The 26,392-nt window shown below is 37.6% G+C and overlaps 1 protein-coding gene across 3 annotated transcripts; it reads right to left on the bottom strand.

Annotated features, from left to right (window-relative positions):
- Nucleotides 1-1,169: 1,169 nt before the first annotated feature.
- On the bottom strand, nt 1,170-25,454 carry LOC136220002 (phospholipase D zeta 1). 3 transcript variants are annotated; one of them, XM_066007649.1, is made up of 20 exons: nt 24,965-25,453; nt 24,446-24,547; nt 24,205-24,320; nt 23,978-24,119; nt 14,956-15,126; nt 13,830-14,003; nt 12,090-12,332; nt 11,868-11,984; nt 11,039-11,178; nt 10,787-10,936; nt 10,414-10,570; nt 9,819-10,328; nt 8,921-9,031; nt 7,689-7,835; nt 7,409-7,606; nt 7,173-7,274; nt 3,917-4,048; nt 3,717-3,782; nt 1,922-1,983; nt 1,170-1,831 (listed from the first exon to the last, which is right to left on the bottom strand). In XM_066007649.1, the coding sequence occupies exons 1-20, from the start codon at nt 25,229-25,231 to the stop codon at nt 1,585-1,587; spliced, it is 3,354 nt and encodes a 1,117-aa protein (XP_065863721.1). In that variant the 5' UTR covers nt 25,232-25,453; the 3' UTR covers nt 1,170-1,584. The 3 variants fall into 3 exon arrangements, with proteins under 3 accessions (XP_065863721.1, XP_065863720.1, XP_065863722.1); XM_066007648.1 differs by having other exon boundaries at nt 1,170-1,983; nt 24,965-25,454; XM_066007650.1 differs by lacking the exon at nt 13,830-14,003.
- Between the last annotated feature and the right edge of the window lie 938 nt (nt 25,455-26,392).

Raw genomic sequence — 26,392 nt, 5'->3', positions numbered from 1 at the left:
CCCACCCCACCCATTAAAATTCTGTTCAAATTTCAAGACCGCCTGCCTACAAATTACACAGCCCGCCCCGCGTTTTTCTTTTGCTTCTACTGACCCGGGGTCACACCGGTTCCCGGGTCAACCGCCGGGTCCCGGGCCAACCCCGGGTCACTCCGGTTATTTCACTGCTGAAATAACCGGACAGGCTCGGACCGGCTTCCTAACCGGTTCCCGGTTCGACCGGCTGGTCCGTTCCGAGCCTGATAACATTTGGGTTTTTGATTAAAATCTTATTTTGATACCTACAAATCTTATTCAGATTTGTTAATTATTATATTAATAAGATGGATAGCCTAAATAATAAGATTTAGGTCAAAATCAAACTATTACAAAATCAATCTCCACGTACGATATGTAGATTCATGAATTGAACAAAAAGAAGCTAGTAGATCTATAATGACCTCATCTAAAAAAAAGTATCGGAATGAAAACTACACAAGAAACAACTAGAAGATACGAGGGATAAAAAAAAATAAAAAAAATAAAAAAACTCAATTACACATCAAAAATAGTGTTTTGAATATATTAGTAAAGTGTATTTTTAATATAGACATGTTTTAAAATAATAAAACAAAAAGTATATTATCTACATAATATTGAATTGAAGTGTTGTAATAAACCAATCATTTCAATTTATAAATCATGTTATCCCGTCAAAAATCACGATCCCTATTTAAAAGTTCGTAACTAGTATGGGTTTTTCAGTATATATATTTTATTGAAATAGGATTTAAGAATATGGAAAAATAAATATTTTAAAGAAAAATACAAAAAAAAATATCTGTAAAGATCTTCATGTTATAAAAAAAAATCCAAACAGTGATTCGGTACTTTATAAAACTTACAAACTATCTTTATGAAATTTGCGATTCAATCAAATAATACTTATGATTTAATAATTTATAACGTCAAATCTTACATTTTGAATAATTTACAAGTCCGTTCTTTTAATTGTTTCAAATCGTTCTTTTTTGGTGCAAATAACCACGACAACAATTTTTGATAAAATAACCAAGTTTATAAACCGCACAAATGTTTGCGAACTTTTAAACCACGAAAACTATCTTAACAAATTTTCTCAATATTTTACACTTCCAAGAAATTGAATTTTCCCCAAAAGGAATGGAAGAAAACATGAAAAAAGACATGCTCATTAAGCCATTATTAGTGATATAGGATAATCAGAATTTGGTACATCAGTTGTCTGTATTACATTCCTGGAAAGTGGAAAGGGATCCCTTACCCTCATTTTCCTGTTCTTCTATCTATATAATCTATGTGCAAGTATGCAACTTTGCAAGGAAAAATAATAATGTCAACACTGAACTCTATCCCGACGGCAATTATCAACCCGAATGCTGATCTCTACCCGGGCGGCATTATAAACCCGAGTTCTGAACTCTATGTGGATGTGCATTATCAACCAACAATAATGCGACAACCACTGCCCTTTCTATCATAACATTTATCTAATTGAGAATTAGTAAAATACGTGAGATGCATAGTATTCGTTCTCATTAAATACAGGCCTCGTCTAATTGGGAATTAGTAAAATACTTGAGATGCGTAGTATTCGCTCTCGTTAAATACAGGCCTCAAATCTTCCTTGCACATGAAATCCAAAGGCAAGGAAACGAGGTGTCCGCGCACTGTTTTTAACCGTTCCATGGGATCGGTTTTTGTTATGCCGCCATTTTCATATGATTCGAGCTTTTCAGGGGCTATACCTAAATCAATGGTTGTGTGGCCGAGTCTTTCCTTCCACAAGGTCATGCTTTGTCTAAGTGCAGATCTGAATAAAAAAAAGTTTCGGTAAACCGCAGTAAATAGTGGAAAAAGACATAAGAGGTGAAAAGGAAGATGAAAGATAATTCGTTCATACCTGGACTGCATAAGATCATTAGGAATGCAAGAAAAGACGTCCTGGTAGATCGCCGTATTTGTCTGTCAAATCAATTAATAGCATGAGAAGTTATCCGCAGATTAATAACTTGAATATGGTAAATTCATAGTTAGTAAAGACGCGAAAGGGTCCTGGAGCCAAGGAGCAAGGCCAGAGGCGGAGGGAGGCATAAGGTACCGTCGGCCCCCAGCTGCTGGGAACCACCCTGGGAGGGGTGGTTCCGCCCTGTCTTGCCTTGAAATTTCATCTGCTAGGGCTGCAATTTGCACCCTCAGCAGATGAAGGATGGGCTGAGCATCTCTTTTTTTTTTTTCTTCCAGCCCAGACCAAGACGGCATCTTTTCGGACTGGGTAGGGTAAAAAAAGAATAAGCAGCAAGCCCAAACGACACCGTTTTGGCCTTCAGCTTCCCCCAACAGTCTCTGCCACTGGGCAAGGCAAGTGCGCGCCTGACCGACACAAGGCATACTAAAGAAAAATAATATATAAAATGATAAATAACAACAATTAACATATCTAAAATGCAACAAATAGTCAAATACTAAATCATATCCAATTATCCATAATCATAATTCATAATAACAAATTCTAAATCTAAAAATAAAGTTCAACCAATTCCCAAGTTAATTAACTAATCATGTAACACAATTATCATTCATCAAAGTCATCACCACCACTATCACCATCTCCAACATCAAACTCATCTTCAAGGCACTCGTCTAAAACGCGAGATTCTTCTTCTACCTCATCTCTAAGAACTGTAGGAGTTCTTTCTCGAACACTAGAAGATGGTGCTTTAGCCTTCTCCTTTGGCCTAGGCCTAGGACTCGAAGTAGAGGTATTCATGATAAATTTTTCCTATTCTAATATGCTAAGCAGTTTCTTCAACAGTGGATGATACAGGTAACACCGGTTGAGATTGAACAACCACTTTTTAACTTCAAAACTGTCTGGCTTATAAAATTGCGCCTAGGCGATGTATAGGATTGAATTCTAACATTTTTGTCGGTTGTTTAATGTATGTAGCCATTTCATCTTGAACTTCATTAAGTTCAGCTTCGCTTCTGTTGCCACTTTCCAAAAGGAACTCTTTCTCTAAGAAAGTTGCACGTTTTGACACAAACAACTTTTGATCCAATGGATTGTAGAAATAATACCCAACCGTTTATCCAAAACATGCATGTCATATTTGGGTTCTAGTTTATCTGACACTACTCTCTTCATACAAGCGGGATAACCCCAAATTCTCATAATTGATAATTTTCGGTTTCTTCCCAATGAACACTTCAGAAGGAATAAAAACAACAGACTTCGATGGAACTCAGTTTAGGGAATGCATGGCTAGGGCATAGCCCCATAAGGACTTAGGAGGAAATGCAAAGCTTATCATGGAAAGTACCATATCATATCTAATAGAGTACGGTTTCTCCTTTTCGGACACACCATTGTGATCTGGTATATAAAAAAGAGTCCATTGTGAGAAAATCATATTCTCTTTAAAATAATTTTTGAAATTCATGGAAAAGTATTTACCACCACAATTTGATTGTAATTCATTGATACTTTTACCAGGCTCACAAAGGTGAGCACTCTCGAACAGAGCCCACACTTTGGCTTCTCAGACGACATGCCTAGAGAGACGAGCATTTGATAACTATGGGTAAATTACATTACATTTGACTATCACGAAACAAATAAGACGATTTCATGGCATTGCATGCATTAGCGAATTCCATGAAATTTGCAAAACGTGAAACGAAATAGTAGTCAGAACCTTTGCTGTCGATGCCCACACATCTTTGTACGTTGAATCGATTACTGGGTCAACTATTTGATTGACCTGAAAAGTAAAAAGAGAAGGGAGAGAGAGAGAGAGATCAACATAATAACAGAAGTTAGTGCAGAATAAATCTTTCAAATACTAAAATTCTCTAATGTTCTAGCAGTATATTATTTTCTGCAGGGCATCCTGACCTCTTTGCCATGAAGACCAAGGTGTTCAGACCATAGTGAAAGGCGTAGACTCAAAGAAAATTTTCCAGCTTTCCAATTCTTCCCTCCCATGAATGAGTTAACCATCTCTTTGTCTTCAATAAGTACGCCAATCTAAAACAAAAGCTTTTCAATCAGCTCAGAAGCCTCTTCTTTAGGGTAAAATGCACAGACATCCATTGAAGTTTGTATCCGTTTCATAAAGGTAACTGAACTTCATTTTCTTTCAATGAAGTTATGAACTTCACATTTGATTTCGATAAAATCACTCTGGCCAATTAATGTACAGAAAATTGGAATATTGAAGTGACACAGAATACAATCAACTATATGTCAATTAGACAACCATGCCAGACATGTCCAACTTTAATAGCTGACTTGACAGCCAAGTGTGTGCCACGCAACATATCCTACGCTTAGCATATAGTCAATTGTCTTCTGTGCCACGCATTCAAAATTGACCAGAATGCCTTAATCAAAATCAAACATGAAGTTCAGTGACCTTCATGAAATAGACCCCAAAGTTCAATGACTATTACTGCAATTTACCCCCTTCTTTACAATTGATAAAGTATGTGCTCAGAGATAACAGTACATGTAACAAAAATCTATGTTTTACACATGGATTCATACAATGTTTGAAAGCGGTAATGCAGAAACAGGAACTTCAATCGAGTGTGATTCCATCATTTTTCAGAATGAATAACAGTTTTCTACCAATGAAATCAAAACAACAACAACAACAAAGCCTTAGTCCCGAAATGGTTCGGGTCGGCTAACATGAACCATCATATAAAACCGTGAAAATCAAGTCGTGTCAGCGACACAGATTCGCTCCCTCCACTCCGTCCTATCCACTACCATATTTTCCTCAATTCCCAATAAACTCATATCACTCTCGATCACCCTCCTCCAAGTTTGCTTAGGTCTTCCCCTACCCCTCACCACTACATCCCTTTGCCACTCTTCGGTTCTCCTAACCGGCGCATCAAGCGCTCTACGTCTCACATGGCCAAACCACCTTAGTCGGTTTTCTCTTATTTTATTCTCAATAGATGTGACCCCTACTTTTGTCCTAATTATTTCATTACGCACCCGGTCCTTTCTCGTGTGACCACACATCCATCTCAACATACGCATCTCCGCCACCGACATCTTCTGGATGTGGCAGTGTTTCACTGCCCAACACTCCGTACCATATAACAATGCTGGTCTAATTGCCGTCCGGTAGAATTTTCCCTTCAATCTATTAGGCATGCCGGGATCACAAAGGAAACCCGTAGCACTCTTCCACTTCGACCAACCAGCTTTAATCCTATGAGCAACATCTCCATCTACTTCTCCATCCGTTTGGATAATAGATCCTAAATACCGGAAGCAATCCGAGGCCTGAACAACTCTCCCATCTAGGGTGATTGTCCCTGCCTCCCTACTCCTACGGCCGCTAAACTTACACTCCAAATATTCTGTCTTACTTCGACTCAACTTAAAGCCTCTAGATTCTAGAGTTTGCCTCCATAGTTCCAACTTCATCTCCACTCCTTCTTTCGTCTCATCAACCAACACAATATCATCTGCAAACAGCATGCACCATGGTATACCATCTTGAAGTGAACTTGTTAGTTCATCCATAACGATGGCAAAAAGAAATGGGCTTAGTGCGGAACCTTGATGCACTCCAATCGTAATAGGAAACTCTTCAGTCTTCCCAACACTAGTACGTACACTCGTGCATACTCTCTCATACATGTCCTTTATGATGTCAATATATTTCCGCGAAATGTCTTTCCTTGTCAAAACATGACAATTAAATTTTTCTAGGTCTATATTGTTGGTTAAAGGCGCGAAAGAAACCGAAATATGCTTATACAAATTTTCAAGAAACCTCCATCAACTATCATTTATGCAAATATCAAAACTTCTTACTACATCTGGTTAACCAATGCAATACAAAACCCAAGCTACAGCTAAGGGTGTGTAAACGGGTTATCGTGTTATGTCATCTATATATTTCACATGATTATACTCCCTCCGGTCCATATTATTTGTCACATTTGACAAAAACACACATATTAAGAAAATGATTAGTTTGCATTAAATTTATGTAAAATGGACTAGAATACCCTTACTAATTAAGCATCTGAAATTGAAACCATATCCTGCCATAAAGAGAGACCCTTGGACTATCTTTATCTTTAACAATGAAAAATGATTAAATGCTGCCATTTGTTTGCACATTTTTAGAGGAGTCATTTAAAAACTGAATTCTCAAATTATGGAGAGCATTTTCACACGTATGTTTACTTGTTTAGTAAGTATGCCAAAATACAATCACTCCAAAAAAAATTCATGAAGATTCATTTTTATTTTTCAAATTTTCAACAAAAATTTCATTCTTCCGCCAAAGTTTCCCACCAAAATTTTCATTCCCACCAAAATTTTTATTCTAAAATTATGAAATATTGGTGCCTATATAAGAACTAGTCCAGCCAAAAAAAATCATTATGGACACAAGTAAAAATCACGAAATGCCTATATAGAAATTGATAACTTTAACCCTTCATATTCCTACGTTTTTCTATGTCTAAAATTAAAGATATTGTTCTTCAAATACTACCCAAAAAGCTGAATGAGTTATGTTGGAGTAATTAGTGCTTAAACCATTATTAGGGGTAAAATAGGAAAAATTCACATAGAAAACCTAAACTGACAAATAATATGGAACAAGAAAATTTTTCTCTCACTGACAGATAATATGGACCGGAGGGAGTATAAAAAAAAAAAAAAAGGGCGGCCCGGTCGCATTACGTGTCCCCGCTGAGCGAGGGTCCGGGGAGGGGTCCCACCACAAGGGTGTATTGGGGGCAAGCCTTCCCTTGCCAATTTAATTGGCAAGAGGCCGCTCCTAAGACTCGAACCCGTGACCTCTGGTCACACGGCAACAACGTTTTTACCGGAGGGAGTATATGATATAAATAACACATAAATGATAATCGTGTCAGATGGGTCATCTTGTAAATCATGTCAGAAATTGACAGCCCTAGCTACAACAACTTAAAATAACCAATACTCTGGAAGGTCATTGCATGAATAAAATCTCACTAGTACTGATGTTAGAAACAATCAAAAGTTAAAAGAGATAAAGATTTTCTGATAGATGCCAAAAAGTTGGGGTAAATTCATGGTCCCTAAACTTCATTTCGTGACATACAACAAAAGAAACAAAATAACATAATACCTCAGAGTCTCGTGAACCAAGCAAACTTCTATCATTGATATTAGCTGATCCAATCAAAGTTGAACAATCATCAACTATCATAACTTTACTATGTACGTACACCTGTATATACAATAAAAGAAGATCATGACAGGGATCAAAAGAAGATGAATAGTCATTCCATAAATTCTAAGATTCAACGATATGAAATACTAAAGGACGAAAGTGAAGTCAGAATTATGAATGCAAGACTGTACCTGACTGGTGGCCACTGGACCACCGTCAAAAAGTCGACCATAAGCCCTAAGACCATAAAATGATATGTAATCTTGTGTTTTCGGACCAAGAACATCATGAAGATTGTGCAATATTGAATGGTGTCCTTTGCAAATGGTTCTGTACTGCCAATGCATTATGGCTCTTACGGATGCAGCACCACTATCATCCAAACCACCCTGTTAACATTATAATTCAATGAAAAAAAAAAAAAACAAATTCACTGGTTTCCATTAAAAGGCATCAATCTAGAATTCAAACCTGGAAACCAGGAATGAGAGGAATGACAATGATAACTCTGAAACACTTCTTCTCATTGTAGGCTCTCATGATACGCCGATATAATGACTCTAAAACACGATTCCGTATGGTTTCATCTCCTGAAAGACCTGATATAAAAAATTGATTCTGGGAACAGGTTGCCCAAGAATAAAACAAAAGTCAGGAAAAACAGATAACAAGTCAGAATAAACATCATGCTAACTCATTTGTGAAACCATCTGTTCAGTAAATCATGAAAAGACAAACAGTAAAATCCTTCTGTGTCATTATTCACATTAAAATGAAAATCGTCCAGAACACTCAGTAGTTACAGCCACGGAGTCCTAATATTTCCCCTAATAAAGGTAACTATTCCACAAAAGGACTTTTACTTGCAACATATAGACACGCACCTCCAGGTTAACATGGTGAACTGCCTCAATTAAGGTTCAAAATAACCAAGCTTCCATCTTATCTTAACTATGCCATTTGAATAGGTCCCACCATTAAGTGTTTCTTTTTAGTATCCAAAGCATTAAGTCAACTGCCTAATTTATATATTTTAAGGGTGTGAATTCTTCATAGGCTAGCTTATGTAAGTCAATACAATGAAATTAGAGTCTAAAGATGAATTCTTAACCAAAGGTGAACTAATAAAGTTGAAAGTGTGTTGGCCAGAACATGAAGAGATGGGCATACAGTATAAATAGATAGCTAAGATATTTTGGTAATCGGTGACAAAAGAAATCAAATGAGCAAGTAGAATAGTGCTCATCTAGTACAGACACTAGCTCTATACTCATGAAAGCCTGAACCAACAAATATCTCATGTAATTGGTTAAAACCATTCTCCCTACAATTCACTAGAATGCATACTTGATATTCAGGTCTTCATACATAAACCTATGTCATTGATGGTCATTTTTATTCCTCAGACTAGAATTTAGCCACTCTTTCAAAGACATTCCACTTATAGCTACTAAACTGTCTTACTAGTATAAAAAGCTACTGAGAAGCCCATGAGTCATATAGAAAAAACTCCTACAGCCCTTAGTTATAGTTGAAAAGGAGAATAACTGCAGGTCATCAGCCTCTTTCTGAATAAACTGCACCGTTCCATATTCCATACATGTTTCACAAAGCGTCAATGAAATCCTATGATATATTGTTTAGCTCATGTTACAGTCAAGTTGACTGGAATAATTGATTAAATATTTCGTAAATGATTATACCTCAATATATATAAAGTGCTCTGCCTTCTCAATGAGAGAACAATAAGTGCAATGAATGCTCTCTTCAATTTGGCTTGTTCCAGCAGACCACTGGCTGACGCTTCTTATAATCTGAAAATAAGAGAGAGTTTTTGAAGATGGAGAACGAATCTATATAAAAGCCTTTGCTACTGTGTAACAGTGACTATAAATCATCAACTACAACTACCAATGAACTCGCATCTCTCTGCACAAGCTACCAAAGAAGAAAAATAAAATAAAAAAAACACAAACACAATATTACAGCATGCAAGGCTTCAATTTTGTTTTCCCAAGATATTTCCAAAGCTAACATGATAATTTCAGATTTTTTAGTTTCCAAAATACATCTCTCAATAACTATAAATTCTTTTGATGAGATGCTACCCAATATTTCTTTAGCAAAATGAATATGGGATGCTTTTGTGCAACTTAAAACCTAGAAAATATCCCAAGTTCAAAGGATGCACACTGCTCATTAGCTATAAGGCCCTGTTCTTTGTCATTTGATTTCAGTATCAGTAATTTCAGTTCAGTAGCATTCAGTGCAGTACAATAATTTTTATTCAGTTCAGTAATTTATCTTTATTAATTATAATTATAATTATAATTATAATTATTTATTATTATTATTATTAGAACCATTATTATTATTATAAGATTTTTATTTTATTTTTAAAGTCTAATAATATAATTTCAGTTAAGTAGCATTCAGTTCAGTTTACTTAATTTCGATTAACAAACTTAAGATGCATAAGGATCCAACACAATAAGCAGACTATTAAATCCTAACTAGAGAGTTAGTTCAAACAGTCAGTTATATTCTTGCTAGAATATTTTTCAGTTTTTGGTTAAGAAAAGATTACATTCTACAACGCACCTGGCAACGGCAAGAAGTGCGTGGACCAACTTGCCCTGTTTCATCTCCGAAACCAACCTGATCTCCCCGTTCTTGCATTTCCCACCACTCTAAATCTGAAGATTTGGTACCATTCTGTGGTAATATGTTAGTAGACACTTTCACATGACGATCCAAGACATCATGATCATCTACAAATCCTTTAAGTGGCATATCAGGAACAACAGCTTCAACTTTGGATTTCCTGAAAGCAAGAGAAATATTTCTTCCTGGAGTAGACTCAATTCCATTCATTTTTGAGTCTCCACCAGAGCAATCCGGCTCTTCAGGTTCTTGAGGCAACAGCAGAGGGATATCTTGTGACGATAATCTAGAGCAAAAGGAATCATCCCTTTTCATTCCTTCACTATTATCTTCAACATTTTTATGCTGAACCTCCAATTCCTTGCTGCTTCCCCTATAGTGTGGAATAACCATGTGATGCTGAGGCATAAGTAGTGGAATTGTTTCCTCATAAAGAGCTTTATTTCTCTGGAAAAATGCAAGCTTATATCATATAACAACTCTTAGTACAAACTTTACCAGAATTAGCTATATCGATTGGAGCTAACAATACCTTTGCATAGTTCCAACGCTGAACAAAGTGCCTAGCTACATCACGACATGGTGGTCCCCATAGGGCACAATGGACATCATGCCAAGGCATTCGAGGATATTTTTGACGATCCAATTCATCTTTCATTGTAGCTTCCCATGAATTTGGTTCAGATTCCCTGCCACATAATATTCAATGTTCACATTTATAAACAGAAAGTAAATCATGATCCTAATAAACTGAACCGATCTTGTGATTCAGAGCAAATTGAAGAACAGAAATAACATAGTACGAAAGATAAGAAATAAGTGAAAATAGATATTAGGTAACAATTTTTCATTGTCTTTCTCTTGACAAAAGCCCATTGATATTCTGCAGGACAGGATCAACTTACCTTGGATTATAATAATCCTTTCCAGGCCAGATAAGAGGAGGATGATCACCCACTCTGTGTTCATGTGTGTCATAACGCCCAAAACACAAGTCCAGTCCTCCAATAAAGCAAATATGATAATCAATGATGACAAGTTTTTCATGGTGGGACCTACATATCCAAAGTACTTATGAGAAACAGAAGAAATCCAATCTAACAATCAAAATTCATGAAACTCTACTGCTTAACCAAAGGAGTAGCAGAAATGCATACCAAAGGTATACTCCACTAGAAAAGTGGTCAGGATAACGTAAAACCCTCACGTTCTCATGAATGCTAAGAAGCTTTTTTTTGCTATACACACTGTTGATTTTTAAAGCAAGAGCCACCTCCTTATATAAAAGAATGTATATCTGCAGTCACAAAAGTCACACTACATCATTCAGTCATCAAACAGAACTAGAAACAAGTCTCAAAAGGAGTCATGCAATAGACTAAATGAAGTTCCTGTACATATTGATTTATTTGATGATATCTCCCCATGCTTTTGATATCTCAGCTTCAATTTATATGTAAAGTTTGGCACCAATACTCCTAAGCATTTCATAGTTTGTTAGCGCTTGTCACTGCTTTTAGATTGACACAACCACCATTTTTTTTCTCTAATACAATCCCCTAAGATACATGTATAGACAGGAAAAAATGTAGAAAATGCCAAATATAATCACGCAGCATATTATGCAACCTGGAATAAGATGCCATTTTTAATCAAGTTTTTGGAGAACAAAAACATCTCAAAATTGGAAAAGGAAAAAAAAGTTGGGAAGTCACGGATGCACTTTCACCTTTATGTGATACTTCGGTAAAAACTTATTATATATGATCACTATTGACAACGTTAAAGTCATCTTGCCATCAAGAAATAGCTTAGTAAGGAGTAGAGTACCCATACCTATAAAAAGTTGTAACAAATTACATGCTTTCCAACACAAGTACTTACATCAGAAAAAAATACCAAGTTCTTGGATCAAAATAAATAAACTTCCCTAGTAAGGAATTGCAATAGCATTGTTATAATTATTATAATCCAATTGAAAACTACCTGAACTCCTTGCTTAGCTTTGGCTTCGAGCAAATCATCTAGCCTAGAAGATGCATGGGCATGAAAAGGACGTCGTAGATAGAGTTCTGGGCACAACCACCAGCCACAAATAAAAATCTGTACAAAAGTTGCAGCAATCCAACATATACTTTTAAATTTTAAGCAAAATAACCAATATTCATTACTTCCAAACTCAATGTGCTCGAGCTAAATAAAACTGACCTCTGACTTAGCATTCTCAATTGAAGAAGCAATAGCATCAAAAGCAGCCCTACCATCTACAAACCACTGCGCCTGACTACCATCTTCCGTCAAACCCCTAGGGGGAGCAAAGGAGCCAAAGCGATGAGGGTGACACCAACCTTCAGGAGGTCTAAGTCCAGCATCATTGACTGCAGCAACCCAGTCTTTAACTTTAGCACCAGTCTTGGCTCGTAATTTTATGCTCCGATTACCACAAGTGACCTTTGAAGTTTCCAATCATCTGTTAGCGAGTGCAGTTATCCATATAGTATCATTATGGATAGCAAAACACCTAAAACTAACTATATACAGGTACAGGTCATCCATCACAAACTGGGACGAACTATTTAACCATTGTTATTCAATCTCATTTTCTGGAAGGTGAAAAATGTCATATCCCCTTGTTCAAAAACTTCCATTTTGATGGATCAATTCAATTGAATACTAATTTCATCAAATCTCTGGTTTGGAAAGAAATAAAATGAAAATAATTCAATTATTTATTTACAAACATATTAATCTGAAAGCATTGGAAATCATGCAGGAATTAATTCCTTTCTTTCAAGTAATTTTTTCCAACCGATGCCATCGAGATTCCAAAAAGAAATGGCAGCAAGGTCTAATCTATTTAAGTACCAGACCCCAAGGCCTTAGTACTAGAATATGGCACTTTTGAGTGTAAGAAGTGGAATATCTTCAATCTAAGCGACTGTTATATCCTTCTATAATCAAGCATTCAAGTCTAAGGAAATATGGTTTCATACTTCCTTAAACACTATTTTGCTCCATGTCATACCTCTTCAAAAACATGCCTAACTATATCTGTCAGATACAAAAGAAAGGAAGAAGCACGGCATCAGAAAATCAGTATCTTTTCAGTCCCCATATTATGACAAGACCCTTAATTCAATAAACTCAACATGGACACACAAACCAGGAAATATAATTTCTAGCAGCACACTAAAATAGCCACGTAAAAAAAGCAACAGCATTAAAACTACAAGATGGATACAACAACAACAACAACAACAAAGCCTTAGTCCCGAAATGATTCGGGGTCGGCTAACATGAACCATCATATAAAACCGTGAAAATCAAGTCGTGTCAGCGACACAGATTCGCTCCCTCCACTCCGTCCTATCCACTACCATATTTTCCTCAATTCCCAATAAACTCATATCACTCTCGATCACCCTCCTCCAAGTTTGCTTAGGTCTTCCCCTACCCCTCACCACTACATCCCTTTGCCACTCTTCGGTTCTCCTAACCGGCGCATCAAGCGCTCTACGTCTCACATGGCCAAACCACCTTAGTCGGTTTTCTCTCATTTTATTCTCAATAGATGTAACCCCTACTTTTGTCCTAATTATTTCATTACGCACCCGGTCCTTTCTCGTGTGACCACACATCCATCTCAACATACGCATCTCCGCCACCGACATCTTATGGATGTGGCAGTGTTTCACTGCCCAACACTCCGTACCATATAACAATGCTGGTCTAATTGCCGTCCGGTAGAATTTTCCCTTCAATCTATTAGGCATGCCGGGATCACAAAGGAAACCCGTAGCACTCTTCCACTTCGACCAACCAGCTTTAATCCTATGGGCAACATCTCCATCTACTTCTCCATCCGTTTGGATTGAATTTGAATTCATTCACAGAAACACAACTGAGAGCAACCTTCTTTTAGTTAAAAAAGAAGCACAAATTTCTTACCTTGAATGCATTGCGTAAAGGATTGCGTTCCTTCGTTTCCGCAGCTAATGATATTCGACCTTCACCGCTACCATCTGAAGCTGGTAGTACATCAAAAACAATTATATCCAGAGGTTTGTCATCAAAAGGATCTGACAGCAGGGCCAAGAATCCAGGTTTCAATACAGCCCACACCTACATAAAACCATAAAATGATGAAGATTTTGAATGATTCATCCTAATTAAGGGTCTCTACAAAGTAAAGAAGTCCAGTTGTGTGAGTTGCGAATTCGTTCCTAAGGCAATAGCTAGACCATCAGCGTTGTATGAGCCTCTTCTAATCTTTTTGGTAGTCAACTAATCTTTTTGTGTTACTGTTTAACAGTGAAAGACACATATTCCTGTCATTGATGAAATTATTGCTCCCTAAACTCAGCAAAAAGTCACCCCACCTAGCCAAATCAATAATCCTATGCTTGAAAGTGGCATGGTTCGAAACACATTTCTAAATAGGCATTCTTAACATTACAAGATTTTTCAAACAAACTGTATTTAACACATGGCACAAAAATTATGATGTCATTACCCAGTTTCCTCTGAGTATAATGTAGTGATTTCACAGGGGACCACAATAGAACAATTCTAGATTGGAAATCTTTTCCCTATTTCTTATCCAACAAAACATGAGGTTGCAATAATCTATTTATCTGGTTGCTTTTCCTGAACATATCTCCCTAACTAATACCTAATGAAAGTGAATTCCAGAATGATGCATAAAGAAGGCATCCGTTCACAATTCTTTTCACCCATAAAACTTGAGTTAATCACACCACAAAAAAATAAAAATAAAAATAAAATTTAAAAAAAATTAAGAATAGCAGCAAGTGATGAAAATAATTGTAAGCCACCTAAATGTAAAAGATATGGGAAGAACCCTTCAATGGGCATGCATGTAAATAAGTGCACTAAGAAACAAGAGGTCTCATATAGTCATATCATATACACATTCCAGAAGAAAAAATTCAGTATTAACTATTTAGATTTTACTGAGACCTATGATTCAGCACCACATCCTACACACACATATTTTCATGGAATACAAGCAAAACTGAGTATCCGCCTAGTTTCAGGGACAAACTTGAATTACCTTCTGCCAGTTATCATTACAGCAATTGAACCACTGACACGAACAACATTTCCCAGGATCATCATGCGTTGGAATTTTAGGTAGGTGCCTTGCCATAACATAATCTTCTTTCAGCTTGGGGCCATATTCTGGAGAAAATGACAATTTAGAGACCTCCAAAAATTTGCAAACCTGCGACATAAATTGGTCATTCTGAGGGTTGTATAAAAAAAATGACATTCTAAATGAAAAACGACAAATAAAATCATTGCAAATTCTTAACAATCAGCAATTAAAAAGGATAACTAATGAAAAGTTAATTTTTAACTGTATTGGAACTACAAAAGGATGGAATAATTAGTTCAAGGCCTAATACACAAATAACCCCCTGAACTTGTCCAAATGTTGCAACTGCCCCCTCCAACTTTCAATTGTAACAACTTACCCCTCAAACTTGTCCAATTGTAACAACTTACTGTTAGAACTAGCAGTTCTAAGGGTAGAATTAGAAAGAATAGAAGGGAAGAAAGTAGAAATGAGATAAGAAAAGAGAAGAAAGTAGGAATCAGGTAAGAAGAGAGAATTGAGAGAGAGAAAGTATTGATTTGATTACTCTTTTGATGATCCTCTGGTACAGCATTGTCTCCTCTAAATAGAGTGAGGACAAAAACTGTTACACACACAGCAGCTTTAACTTTACAGCTGTCATTCTACTTTTCACTACCTTACAAACTAAGTAGCTGATACACCACCAGCATTTAGGGAAATAACAATTGCACAAACATAGATGCAAGGAAATATCAAAACAGAATAAACAAACAGAATAACTAACAAAGGATAATTCCAAATAGGTCCTCTAACTTTTGAATCTTCGTTTGTATGTGACAATACCCCCTCCTTTACTGCATTCTTGTCCCCAAGAATGATAAAATTGCGGAAACTGAGCTGCAATTGTCGCCTCATCCTCCCAAGTGGAGTCAATAGTAGGCATCCCTTCCCACTGGATCAATAGCTGAGGAACTGCCTGCTCTTCAATGATGGCATTGCGAGTATTCAATACCTTTGCTGGTTGTAAAACAAACTCTCCAGAGTAAGTAGGTGGAAGGGTAGTGAGGGAAGTGGAGGTGACTGGTGGTCGCTTTTTGAGAAGGGAGACATGGAAGACATCATGGATTCTGCTTTGTGGTGGAAGCTGGAGTTTGTAAGCTACCTTGCCCACCCTTTCCCTAACCTGAAAGGGTCCATAGTAGCGAGCACTGAGCTTGAGAGAGTTCCTCATAGCCACTGTAACCTGCCTATATGGTTGTAATTTCAGGAAAACCCAATCTCCAACTAAAAATTCCCTGTCTGTTCGATGCTTATCAGCATACTGCTTCATCCTATTCTGAGCAGTGGACAAACATTCCTTTAAGAATGTATTCATTTTCTCCCTTTCCTGCAACAAGTCATCAACAGCAGCCACAGTTGATGCACCAGTAGGTAGAATAGGCAATGTGGGAGCTGTTCCATATAATGCTTGGAATGGTGACATTTTTATTGCACTATGATAAGAAGAGTTGTACCAGAATTCTGCAAGGCTTAACCACTTAGACCAAGTCTTAGGTTTGAGGAAGCACATGCTTCTAAGGTAATTTTCAAGGCACTGGTTGAGTCTTTCAGACTGGCCATCGGTTTGAGGGTGGTAGGCACTACTAAAGTGCAATTGGGTGCCCAAGAGTTTAAGTAACTCTTTCCAAAACACTCCTGTAAAAATTCTGTCTCTGTCAGAAACTATGGATCTTGGTAAGCCATGAAGCTTAAAAATGTTATCCAGGAACACCTGGGCCACATTTGCTGCATTGAAAGGATGTGAAAGGCCTATGAAATGGCCACCCTTGGAGAATCTGTCCACCACCACCAGTATTGTATCAAAGCCAAAAGACTTAGGAAGCTTCTCTATGAAGTCCATAGCAATATCTTGCCAAGCCCCTGCAGGAATTGGGAGAGGTTGCAGCAACCCTGGATAGGCTGAGTGGTCTACTTTGCATCTCTGACAAGTGTCACAGTTGGTAATCCAAGCAGTGACAGTTTTAGATAATTGGGGCCAGTAAAAATGTTGTTGGACCCTCGTAAGAGTCCCTTTGATTCCAGAATGACCTCCAATGGGAGCATTGTGACATTCTTTTATAATCTTACTTCTTAGATCAGTAGCTGACCCAATGTAGAGTTTGGAATTGTATCTGAGCAAGCCATTCACATAAGTAAAAGCAGGGTGAGAAGTTGGACTGACAGATAATTGCTTAATGAGAGACTCAACTAATGGATCAGTGTTGTAAGAAGCTTGAATCTCTTCTATCCAGGTGGGAATAACCATAGTGAGAGCTAGTATAGCAGAGTCTGAGTTCTCCCATGTCTCATGCTGCCTAGATAGTGCATCAGCCACTTTGTTCTCTTTTCCCTTTTTGTATTGAATAGTGTAATCCAGGCCAAGTAATTTAGATATACCTTTATGTTGTAAGTAGGTATGAAGCTTCTGCTCAAGAAGATGCTTTATACTCTCATGATCTGTTTTAATAACAAAAACAGAATTCTCCAAATAATGCCTCCAAGTTGAACAGGCCTGTAAAATGGCCAAAAGCTCCCTCTCATATGCTGATAATCTCTGGTTTCTAGGACTGAGAGATTTGGATAAGTAGCATAGAGGTCTACCTTGTTGCATCAAGACAGCTTCAATGCATGTTCCACTAGCATCACATTCCAATATAAAAGGCTGAGTGAAGTTAGGAAGGGCCAGTACTGGGGCTTGAGACATCAAGTCCTTGAGAAGCTGAAATGCATCTTTAGCCTCTGGTGACCAGTAGAAACTGTCCTTCTTTAGCAATTCGGTTAGTGGCTTGCTCACAGCACCATATCCCTTCACAAACCTTCTGTAGTAGCCTGTAAGGCCTAGGAATCCCCTTAGTTGTTTAAGATTAGCTGGTATAGGCCAGTTCTGCATGGCAGCTACTTTTGCAGGATCTGTAGCGACCCCTTCTGCTGAAATAATATGCCCCAAATAGGCCACATGAGATACTCCAAAGTCACATTTGGACCCCTTTGCATAAAGTTGATGATGAGATAAGGTCTGACATACCAATTCAAGGTGTTGTATATGTTCTTCTAAATCAGGATGTCATCAAAAAAGACTAAGACAAATTTTCATAGGTAAGGGGCGAAGATTGTATTCATTAGGGACTGGAAGGTTGTTGGTGCATTAGTTAGGCCAAAAGGCATGACTAAAAAGTCATAATGCCCTGCATGAGTTCTGAAGGCTGTCTTGTGCACATCTTCAGGCTTCATTCGAATTTGATGGTATCCTGCCCTCAAATCTATCTTAGAGAACACTTGAGCCCCTTGAAGTTCATCTATCAATTCTTGTATGAATGGGATTGGAAACTTATGCTTGACGGTGGCCTTGTTAAGCTCTCTGTAATCCACACAGAATCTCCAGGTGCCTTCCTTCTTCTTCACTAAGAGGACTGGAGATGCATAAGGGCTGTGGCTGGGTTGAATTACTCCATTTTCTAACATCTCTGCAACCAACTTTTCAATTTCATTCTTTTGGTGGTGAGAATAACGATAGGGTCTTACATTGATTGGGTCTGTAGCTTCTTTAAGAGGGATTGCATGGTCATGGGATCTTTGAGGTGGTAATGTAGTTGGAGGTTGAAACAGGTGTTGGTATTTATGTATGAGAGGCTGATAAGGTTCTAGTACTATGGAAACATTAATATCATTGTTGACTTGAGGCTCACTCTCTTTAACTGAAATAAAAAACAACCTAGATGTGACTCCCTTCCATCCCTTATACATTAGCTGATTCACAGATTTTAGTGTCATAGCCTTAAGCTTAATTTCTCCAGTCATGCCATGCAATTCTAAAGGTTTGCTGTCCTTATAGATTATAAGTTTGTTTTCAGCAAAATCAAAAGTGATAGGGGTATGATTCCTCATCCAATCTACTCCCAAGATTAAATCATAGTCCCCTAATTCTAGGACTCTCACTGGAAATTGAAACCTAGAATTCTTCATTGACCACATGAACTCATCGCACTTAGTACTTACAGTGAGTTGTCTACCATCCGCGACTGCAACTGCAGCAGGTCTCACTTGCAGCAGTGGTAATTTGGCTTCAACAGCTAAGCCTTGGTCCACAAAACTATGTGTGCTCCCTGAATCAATCAGGATCATGATTGGCCTCTTGTTCACTATCCCCTTTAGCCTGATAGTATTATGGGTAATTCCTCCATCTAATGCATTCACTGAGAGTGAAATAGGTTCTGGGATCTCCGGGTTAGGTTCCTCAGTGACCAGGTCTTCTTCTTCTTCCTGGATCTCTTGATTGCCTTCTTCTACTGCTTCAAGATTAATCACATTCAACTTTTTGGTAGTGCACTGATGACCTGAAAAATACCTTTCACCACACTTATAGCATGCACCAGGGGTTTTCCTGTAGTTTTGAACAACAGTATTTGGTTTAGGCTCAGGATTTCGAGCTACAATAACAGTGGAGTTGTTGGTAGTGTTTGGAGGTTTACAACAACAACAACAACAACAAAGCCTTAGTCCCGAAATGATTCGGGGTCGGCTAACATGAACCATCATATAAAACCGTGAAAATCAAGTCGTGTCAGCGACACAGATTCGCTCCCTCCACTCCGTCCTATCCACTACCATATTTTCCTCAATTCCCAATAAACTCATATCACTCTCGATCACCCTCCTCCAAGTTTGCTTAGGTCTTCCCCTACCCCTCACCACTACATCCCTTTGCCACTCTTCGGTTCTCCTAACCGGCGCATCAAGCCCTCTACGTCTCACATGGCCAAACCACCTTAGTCGGTTTTCTCTCATTTTATTCTCAATAGATGTGACCCCTACTTTTGTCCTAATTATTTCATTACGCACCCGGTCCTTTCTCGTGTGACCACACATCCATCTCAACATACGCATCTCCGCCACCGACATCTTATGGATGTGGCAGTGTTTCACTGCCCAACACTCCGTACCATATAACAATGCTGGTCTAATTGCCGTCCGGTAGAATTTTCCCTTCAATCTATTAGGCATCCCGGGATCACAAAGGAAACCCGTAGCACTCTTCCACTTCGACCAACCAGCTTTAATCCTATGAGCAACATCTCCATCTACTTCTCCATCCGTTTGGATAATAGATCCTAAATACCAGAAGCAATCCGAGGCCTGAACAACTCTCCCATCTAGGATGATTGTCCCTGCCTCCCTACTCCTACGGCCGCTAAACTTACACTCCAAATATTCTGTCTTACTTCGACTCAACTTAAAGCCTCTAGATTCTAGAGTTTGCCTCCATAGTTCCAACTTCATCTCCACTCCTTCTTTCGTCTCCTCAACCAACACAATATCATCTGCAAACAGCATGCACCATGGTATACCATCTTGAAGTGAACTTGTTAGTTCATCCATAACGATGGCAAAAAGAAATGGGCTTAGTGCGGAACCTTGATGCACTCCGATCGTAATAGGAAACTCTTCAGTCTTCCCAACACTAGTACGTACACTCGTGCATACTCCCTCATACATGTCCTTTATGATGTCAATATATTTCCGCGAAATGCCTTTCCTTATCAAGGCCCACCAAAGTACTTCCCTTGGTACCTTATCATATGCTTTCTCCAAGTCAATGAAAACCATATGCAAGTGTTTGGAGGTTTATATGAAGTTAATGGTGTAGGATTCCAGGGTTTAGTTGTGGGAAGAGGTTTGAACTGGGTTTTAGGTTTGATAGCTTCAATCAATTCCTTGATATGAACCTCTTGGAGCTTAGCTGCCTTGATGGCAGAATAGATCTCATCATGCTGGTCAGGTTTGAAGGAAGATCTTATTTCTGGTTTAAGCCCTGAAATGAAACTGCTTACATAGAATAAGGGAGTGATTGTAGGAAATCGCTTTTCCATTTTCGGCTTCAGAGATTCAAACTCTTCCTGGTAATGCAGAACTGTGGAGGTTTGCTTGAGATTGGCCATTTCTCCTACCACATCCTTGATTTCTGTACTCTGGAATCGTTTTGTCAATTCTTCTGTAAAATCTTCCCAACTAGCCTCAGGGTTAACCTGACTCCAATTCTTGTACCAGGAATCTGCCTTCCCTTGCAAATATAGCCCTGCCAAATCCTTCTTCTTCTCAGGCACAACTTCAAAAAGTTGAAAATACTTTTGGCACTTGCTCACCCAGTTTTCTACGTCAATTCCTTCAAATGGTGGTAAATCGCATTTTGGAAGCATTTTGTTAGGGTATGGTGGTTTGGGAGGCAACTCTGTGAACTAATGATTAGGTGTATGTAAAATGCCCTTGTTGGTGTTGAGCAACCCAGATGAAGATTGGGTTTGGGCTAATTTGGCTAGAATGGAGACAGACTTACCGAGCTCTAAGAGAGTGTGTTGCATATTGATTTGCTCCTGATGAACTTGAGCTTGAATCTTGCGAGATTCAGTTTGCTCCTGGTATACATCATCCCATCGTTGCTGCTGTGTTGTCTTGATCTCTAGCATTTGGGTTTGTAAAACATGAATCTGAGCAGCAGTGGACTTGGTGACTTGCTTGAGTTGCGATTGCATCGCATTAATTTGTTGCTCCAGGTTTTCCATGGCTGCGTTCTGTGCTTTAATGGCTGCTCGTGTCTTCTTTTCTGCGTTATTTACCATACAGATATTGGCCGGAGGAAGGAAGTTCTCTGATACCAGTGTTAGAACTAGCAGTTCTAAGGGTAGAATTAGAAAGAATAGAAGGGAAGAAAGTAGAAATGAGATAAGAAAAGAGAAGAAAGTAGGAATCAGGTAAGAAGAGAGAATTGAGAGAGAGAAAGTATTGATTTGATTACTCTTTTGATGATCCTCTGGTACAGCATTGTCTCCTCTAAATAGAGTGAGGACAAAAACTGTTACACACACAGCAGCTTTAACTTTACAGCTGTCATTCTACTTTTCACTACCTTACAAACTAAGTAGCTGATACACCACCAGCATTTAGGGAAATAACAATTGCACAAACATAAATGCAAGGAAATATCAAAACAGAATAACTAACAAAGGATAATTCCAAATAGGTCCTCTAACTTTTGAATCTTCGTTTGTATGTGACACTTACCCCTTAAACTTGTCAAATTGTAAAACACAACCCCAAATTGCTGACATGGACTGCAATTGAAGAAAGACGTGAAATACAAAATCTGCAACGCTCGTGGAGTATGATAATCAGATCTTTGGCGTGATACGAATACGGGAAAAAAAATTTACGGTTGCTTCAAATACGGGGTAAAAAAATTCCCAATTTGGGGGTTATGTTTTACAATTGGACAAGTTTAAGGGGTAAGTTGTTACAATTGAAAGTTGAGGGGGGCAGTTGCAACATTTGGACAAGTTCAGGGGTTATTTGTATATTAGGCCTTAGTTCAAAGGACCATCCACAAATTGACATAGTTCATCAGCAGGTCACATGGACAGGAAGGCCCATGCATAGTTGTGAAAGGCGCAAGGCGCACTAAGGCGTAAAGGGGTCCTGGAGCCTAGGCGCAAGGCTCATGCAACAAGGCGCACCAAAACAAAATAATATATAAAATTATAAATAACAACCCTTAACATTTCTAACATGACATAAATAATCAAATAACAACAATATTAGTCATAAAATGCATGAGATAAATTCTAATTAACTACTCAAACAGAATTATAATTCAGAATAAAATTTAAATCTGAAACTAAAGACCAAAGTTCAACTTTAACTCAACACTAAGTTATTAACTAACAGAATAATAACTACTTTTCTTCAAGCAAGACTAGTAAACTCTTTAGTCTTTATAGTCCCTATTCATCATCAAAGTCACCATCATCACTCTCATCTCCTCCATCATCATATTCTCCCTCAAGGTTATCAATCTCATCATAGTCATCATCATCATCATCTTTTTATTTCTTTTTCTAATTTAATCTGAGCCCTTAATCCTAAAGATTTCCTATGGATGTGATTAGAAGCTGAAAAAACCCTCAAAACCCCTAAAACAGTGCCTAGGAGCGACTTGAGTCAAGGCGCGAGGCGCACTAAGGCGCGCGCCTGGCTGACATCCCCCGCCTCACACCTGTAGAGGCGCTAACCTCTGTGCCTTGCGTCAGGCGCGCCTTTAACAACTCTGGGCCCATGCAAACACAAACAGCAATTTGAGCTACAGATCAAGAGTTAAATGCAGACAAAACATGACAAAAAGAATAAAAAACAAAGTAGCGGATTAAAGGCATAACAGCAATTTGAGCTACATGTCAAGAGTTAAATGCAGATAAAATATGACCAAAAAAATAAAAATAAAGATTAAAAAAAAACAAAGTAGCGGAATAAAGTCATCTAGTCAGCAAAACAATTATAGTAATTTAAACCAAAAGCCAAGTACATGATTTTCTGCTTAAACAACTTCAATTAATTTGAAATACAAACATAAAATATATAGTGCGACAATTAGATGGTCAAATGGTTGAATTTAATAGAATTATAGAAGATGGAACTAAGAAAAGCTAGCCTTCAGTTTTCAAATTAGATCCCAAATTATAATGGCTTAATGATCCATTAAAAAAAGAATAGAAAAAGAGATATATAAGCAAAAATAATGAGGACAGTTAGTAAGATTAGCACAGGGTTGACTCTTTTACGAAAACTTCAACTTGTCGTGAGTGGCAGTTACATGGTAGTCAATAATGTCGCAGTCCGTGCAGAATTAAGGAAGATGATGCAACAAGAACAACAAGATACATACCAACTTATAGATAATTTAAGTAGAAAAGGCTGGAGTAGGCATTTTCCTAGACTTCATTACCATAAGTAATTTCAGTACTTACTCGTGCCACAATAATATATAATCTATGAAACAGAATGCCTGAGATGCAATCTGCGTGAGGACTAGAATAATCATTGTCACAAATGTAACTTCCAGAATATCTGACACACAATAAAATAAGCATCACAAGCTTTTTTTAGAGAGAGAGAGAGAGTCTAGCGATACCTCTCGGGAGTTGACAATATCCAAGTTTCCTAAAAAGTTGTCCAAATATTCTTGCATTGCAACCTTCGCTCTTACGGCAATGGAATGCTGCCTCCCCAAGGCAGGGCGAATAACTGGCAAAGCAGCACTTGATGGAACATTTCTGAACAAAATACTAACTTATAAGAACTACAAGATTACATAACATATTCCTTTTGCACATCCATCTTAACATGTTGCAATAGTACCTGTTTTTAGCGCTTTCCTCGGTATGGATGGGAATAGGGTCATCATCAGGATCATCTTCATCGTGCACAACTTGTGCATGATCTCCTATTCCTAGATTTTGAAGCCATTCTTTAACCTTTAATATAATGTCCCAATGGGAAGTACATCAAAACCACACACCTTTCTAAAACAAAATCTAAATAACATAAAACATGTAGAAGATTGAAACCATAAGTTTGCAGGTGGAGTCTTTTAGCACACCTGTTCCTGCTTCTCATGAATTTCCTCAAAAAAGGCTCGTCTTTTCAATGCAAAGTGCAAATAGAATACTTGTGCTGGTTTCTTCAATAATTGCCACTTAAACTGGTGAAGAAAAGAACAAAATAATATTTTATTTATGAAAAAAAGGTCAAAATGTACCAATTTGTTAAAAATCCAAATAGTTATTATACAGTTCATACCAAAAGATAGCAACCAATCAAATTTACAAATAAAGACGTCAGCAGAATGATAATTGAAAGCCAAATTCAACTTAAAATGGCAGAAATTGTAATTTCAAAATGCAGCACAAACAAGCAGAGTGTAACGTACATACTCCAAGTGGGAAATATTCCTCATTACAATCACATAGCTAAATTCTGATTTAGCTTTCCCCTCAGAAAATTCTCAGCATCCAAAAAATACTAATGAATATCCAAATTGAACCATTAAAACTTGAATTTGATTTCAATCTTATCCAAATTGAACCATTAAGAGATCACAGAGGAGAAGAATTCATGCCTGTTTGTATTGAACCTCGATTGTATAAGATAAAAGCACCGGAGTAATATCGCCTGGATCAGGTCTAGATACAGAAACAATGGAAGCCGTGGGCAACTCGTCAAAAATCCAAGAGGACTCCGGAGTAACGCCCTGAGCGAAAGAAAATAAAGACGAAATCATCGATGACTGTTGCTGTTGAGGAGGAGGAGGTGTGGACGGCTCTGGTTTCATTTGTACATAACGGGGAACACTGCTACCGGCCATTAACTGCTCCGCCGAGGCCATTGGTCGGATCAAAAACAAGAAATTAAATAACAATTGGAAGGAATTTGGGATCTAATTAGAAGAATTGTAGACGATCGTCAAACCTATGAAGTTTTTTTTGGAGAAAATACAAAAATTAGGTCGGTTTTTCTTCTTCCTTCTTCTTCTACAATTGATATACGTCAAATTCGGTAGCTTTGAATTCTGGTTCTATGCTTAGCTTTCAACACATTATAGATTCAAAAAAAAAAAAACTTTCTATTTTAATTTCCAAATTGCAATTATTTTATGAATCCAAAATACATTTATTACAAAAACAAAAAATAAAACGGAAGAAGCATTGTGAAGTGTATCATCTTTTTTATTTTAATTTTTATAAAATATTTTTTATATTTATTTTTTTATAGTTTCTCGGATATCTTCGGTTAAACACATTTTAGATGAATTCTCTTTCGGTTTTCTGCGTATATTAAACTCGAACTCGAAATCTAATTCAAACGGTTTGAAGTTTTTAACCATTCAAATTAATCTTAATTTTTTTATGGGTTAATTACAAAACTGGGTCAAATGAGAGGCTCATTTGCATATTTAACTCATTTACTCAATCTACTACATATCTAGATTGATTTTGCGTGGCTTTCCCATAATACCCTCAATATTTACGCGCGGCTGTCTTCCTCCCGTCTGACTTCGCAGAGGTTAGCATATGCGAACCCTGTGAAGCTAATGTTTGGTTTAGTTGATGATTTTAGTTAGCATATGCGAAGTCTGTGAAGCTAATGTTTGGTTTAGTTGATGATTTTAGTTAGCATATGCGAAGCCTGCGAAGTTAATGTTTGGTTTAGTTGATGATTTTAATTAGCATATGCGAAGCCTGCGAAGCGAATGTTTGGTTTAGTTGATGATTTTAGTTAGCATATGCGAAGTCTGGATGTGCTTTTAACAAAATTCGCTAAGTGATATATAACAAAAAATGGCAAACAACAACGGATTCTAACATTATTTAACAAAAAAAAACAGAACATAAATGAATACACCAACAATAATTCAGTGAGATTTATAGAATTACGCATTTTCTCTGCGTTTTCCAATCTTCCGCCTCACGAAACGAGGTTGTCGTTCACTCTAAAATCGCCCTTTTTCTTCCCTTTTCTCTGTTGTTCGCCTTCTTCCTCGTCTTTT

The sequence above is a fragment of the Euphorbia lathyris genome, chromosome 2, assembly GCF_963576675.1.
Source record: "Euphorbia lathyris chromosome 2, ddEupLath1.1, whole genome shotgun sequence".
NCBI lineage: Eukaryota > Viridiplantae > Streptophyta > Magnoliopsida > Malpighiales > Euphorbiaceae > Euphorbia > Euphorbia lathyris.
Note: the sequence above shows the minus strand (reverse complement) of the source record. Positions and strands in the feature narration are given on the sequence as shown.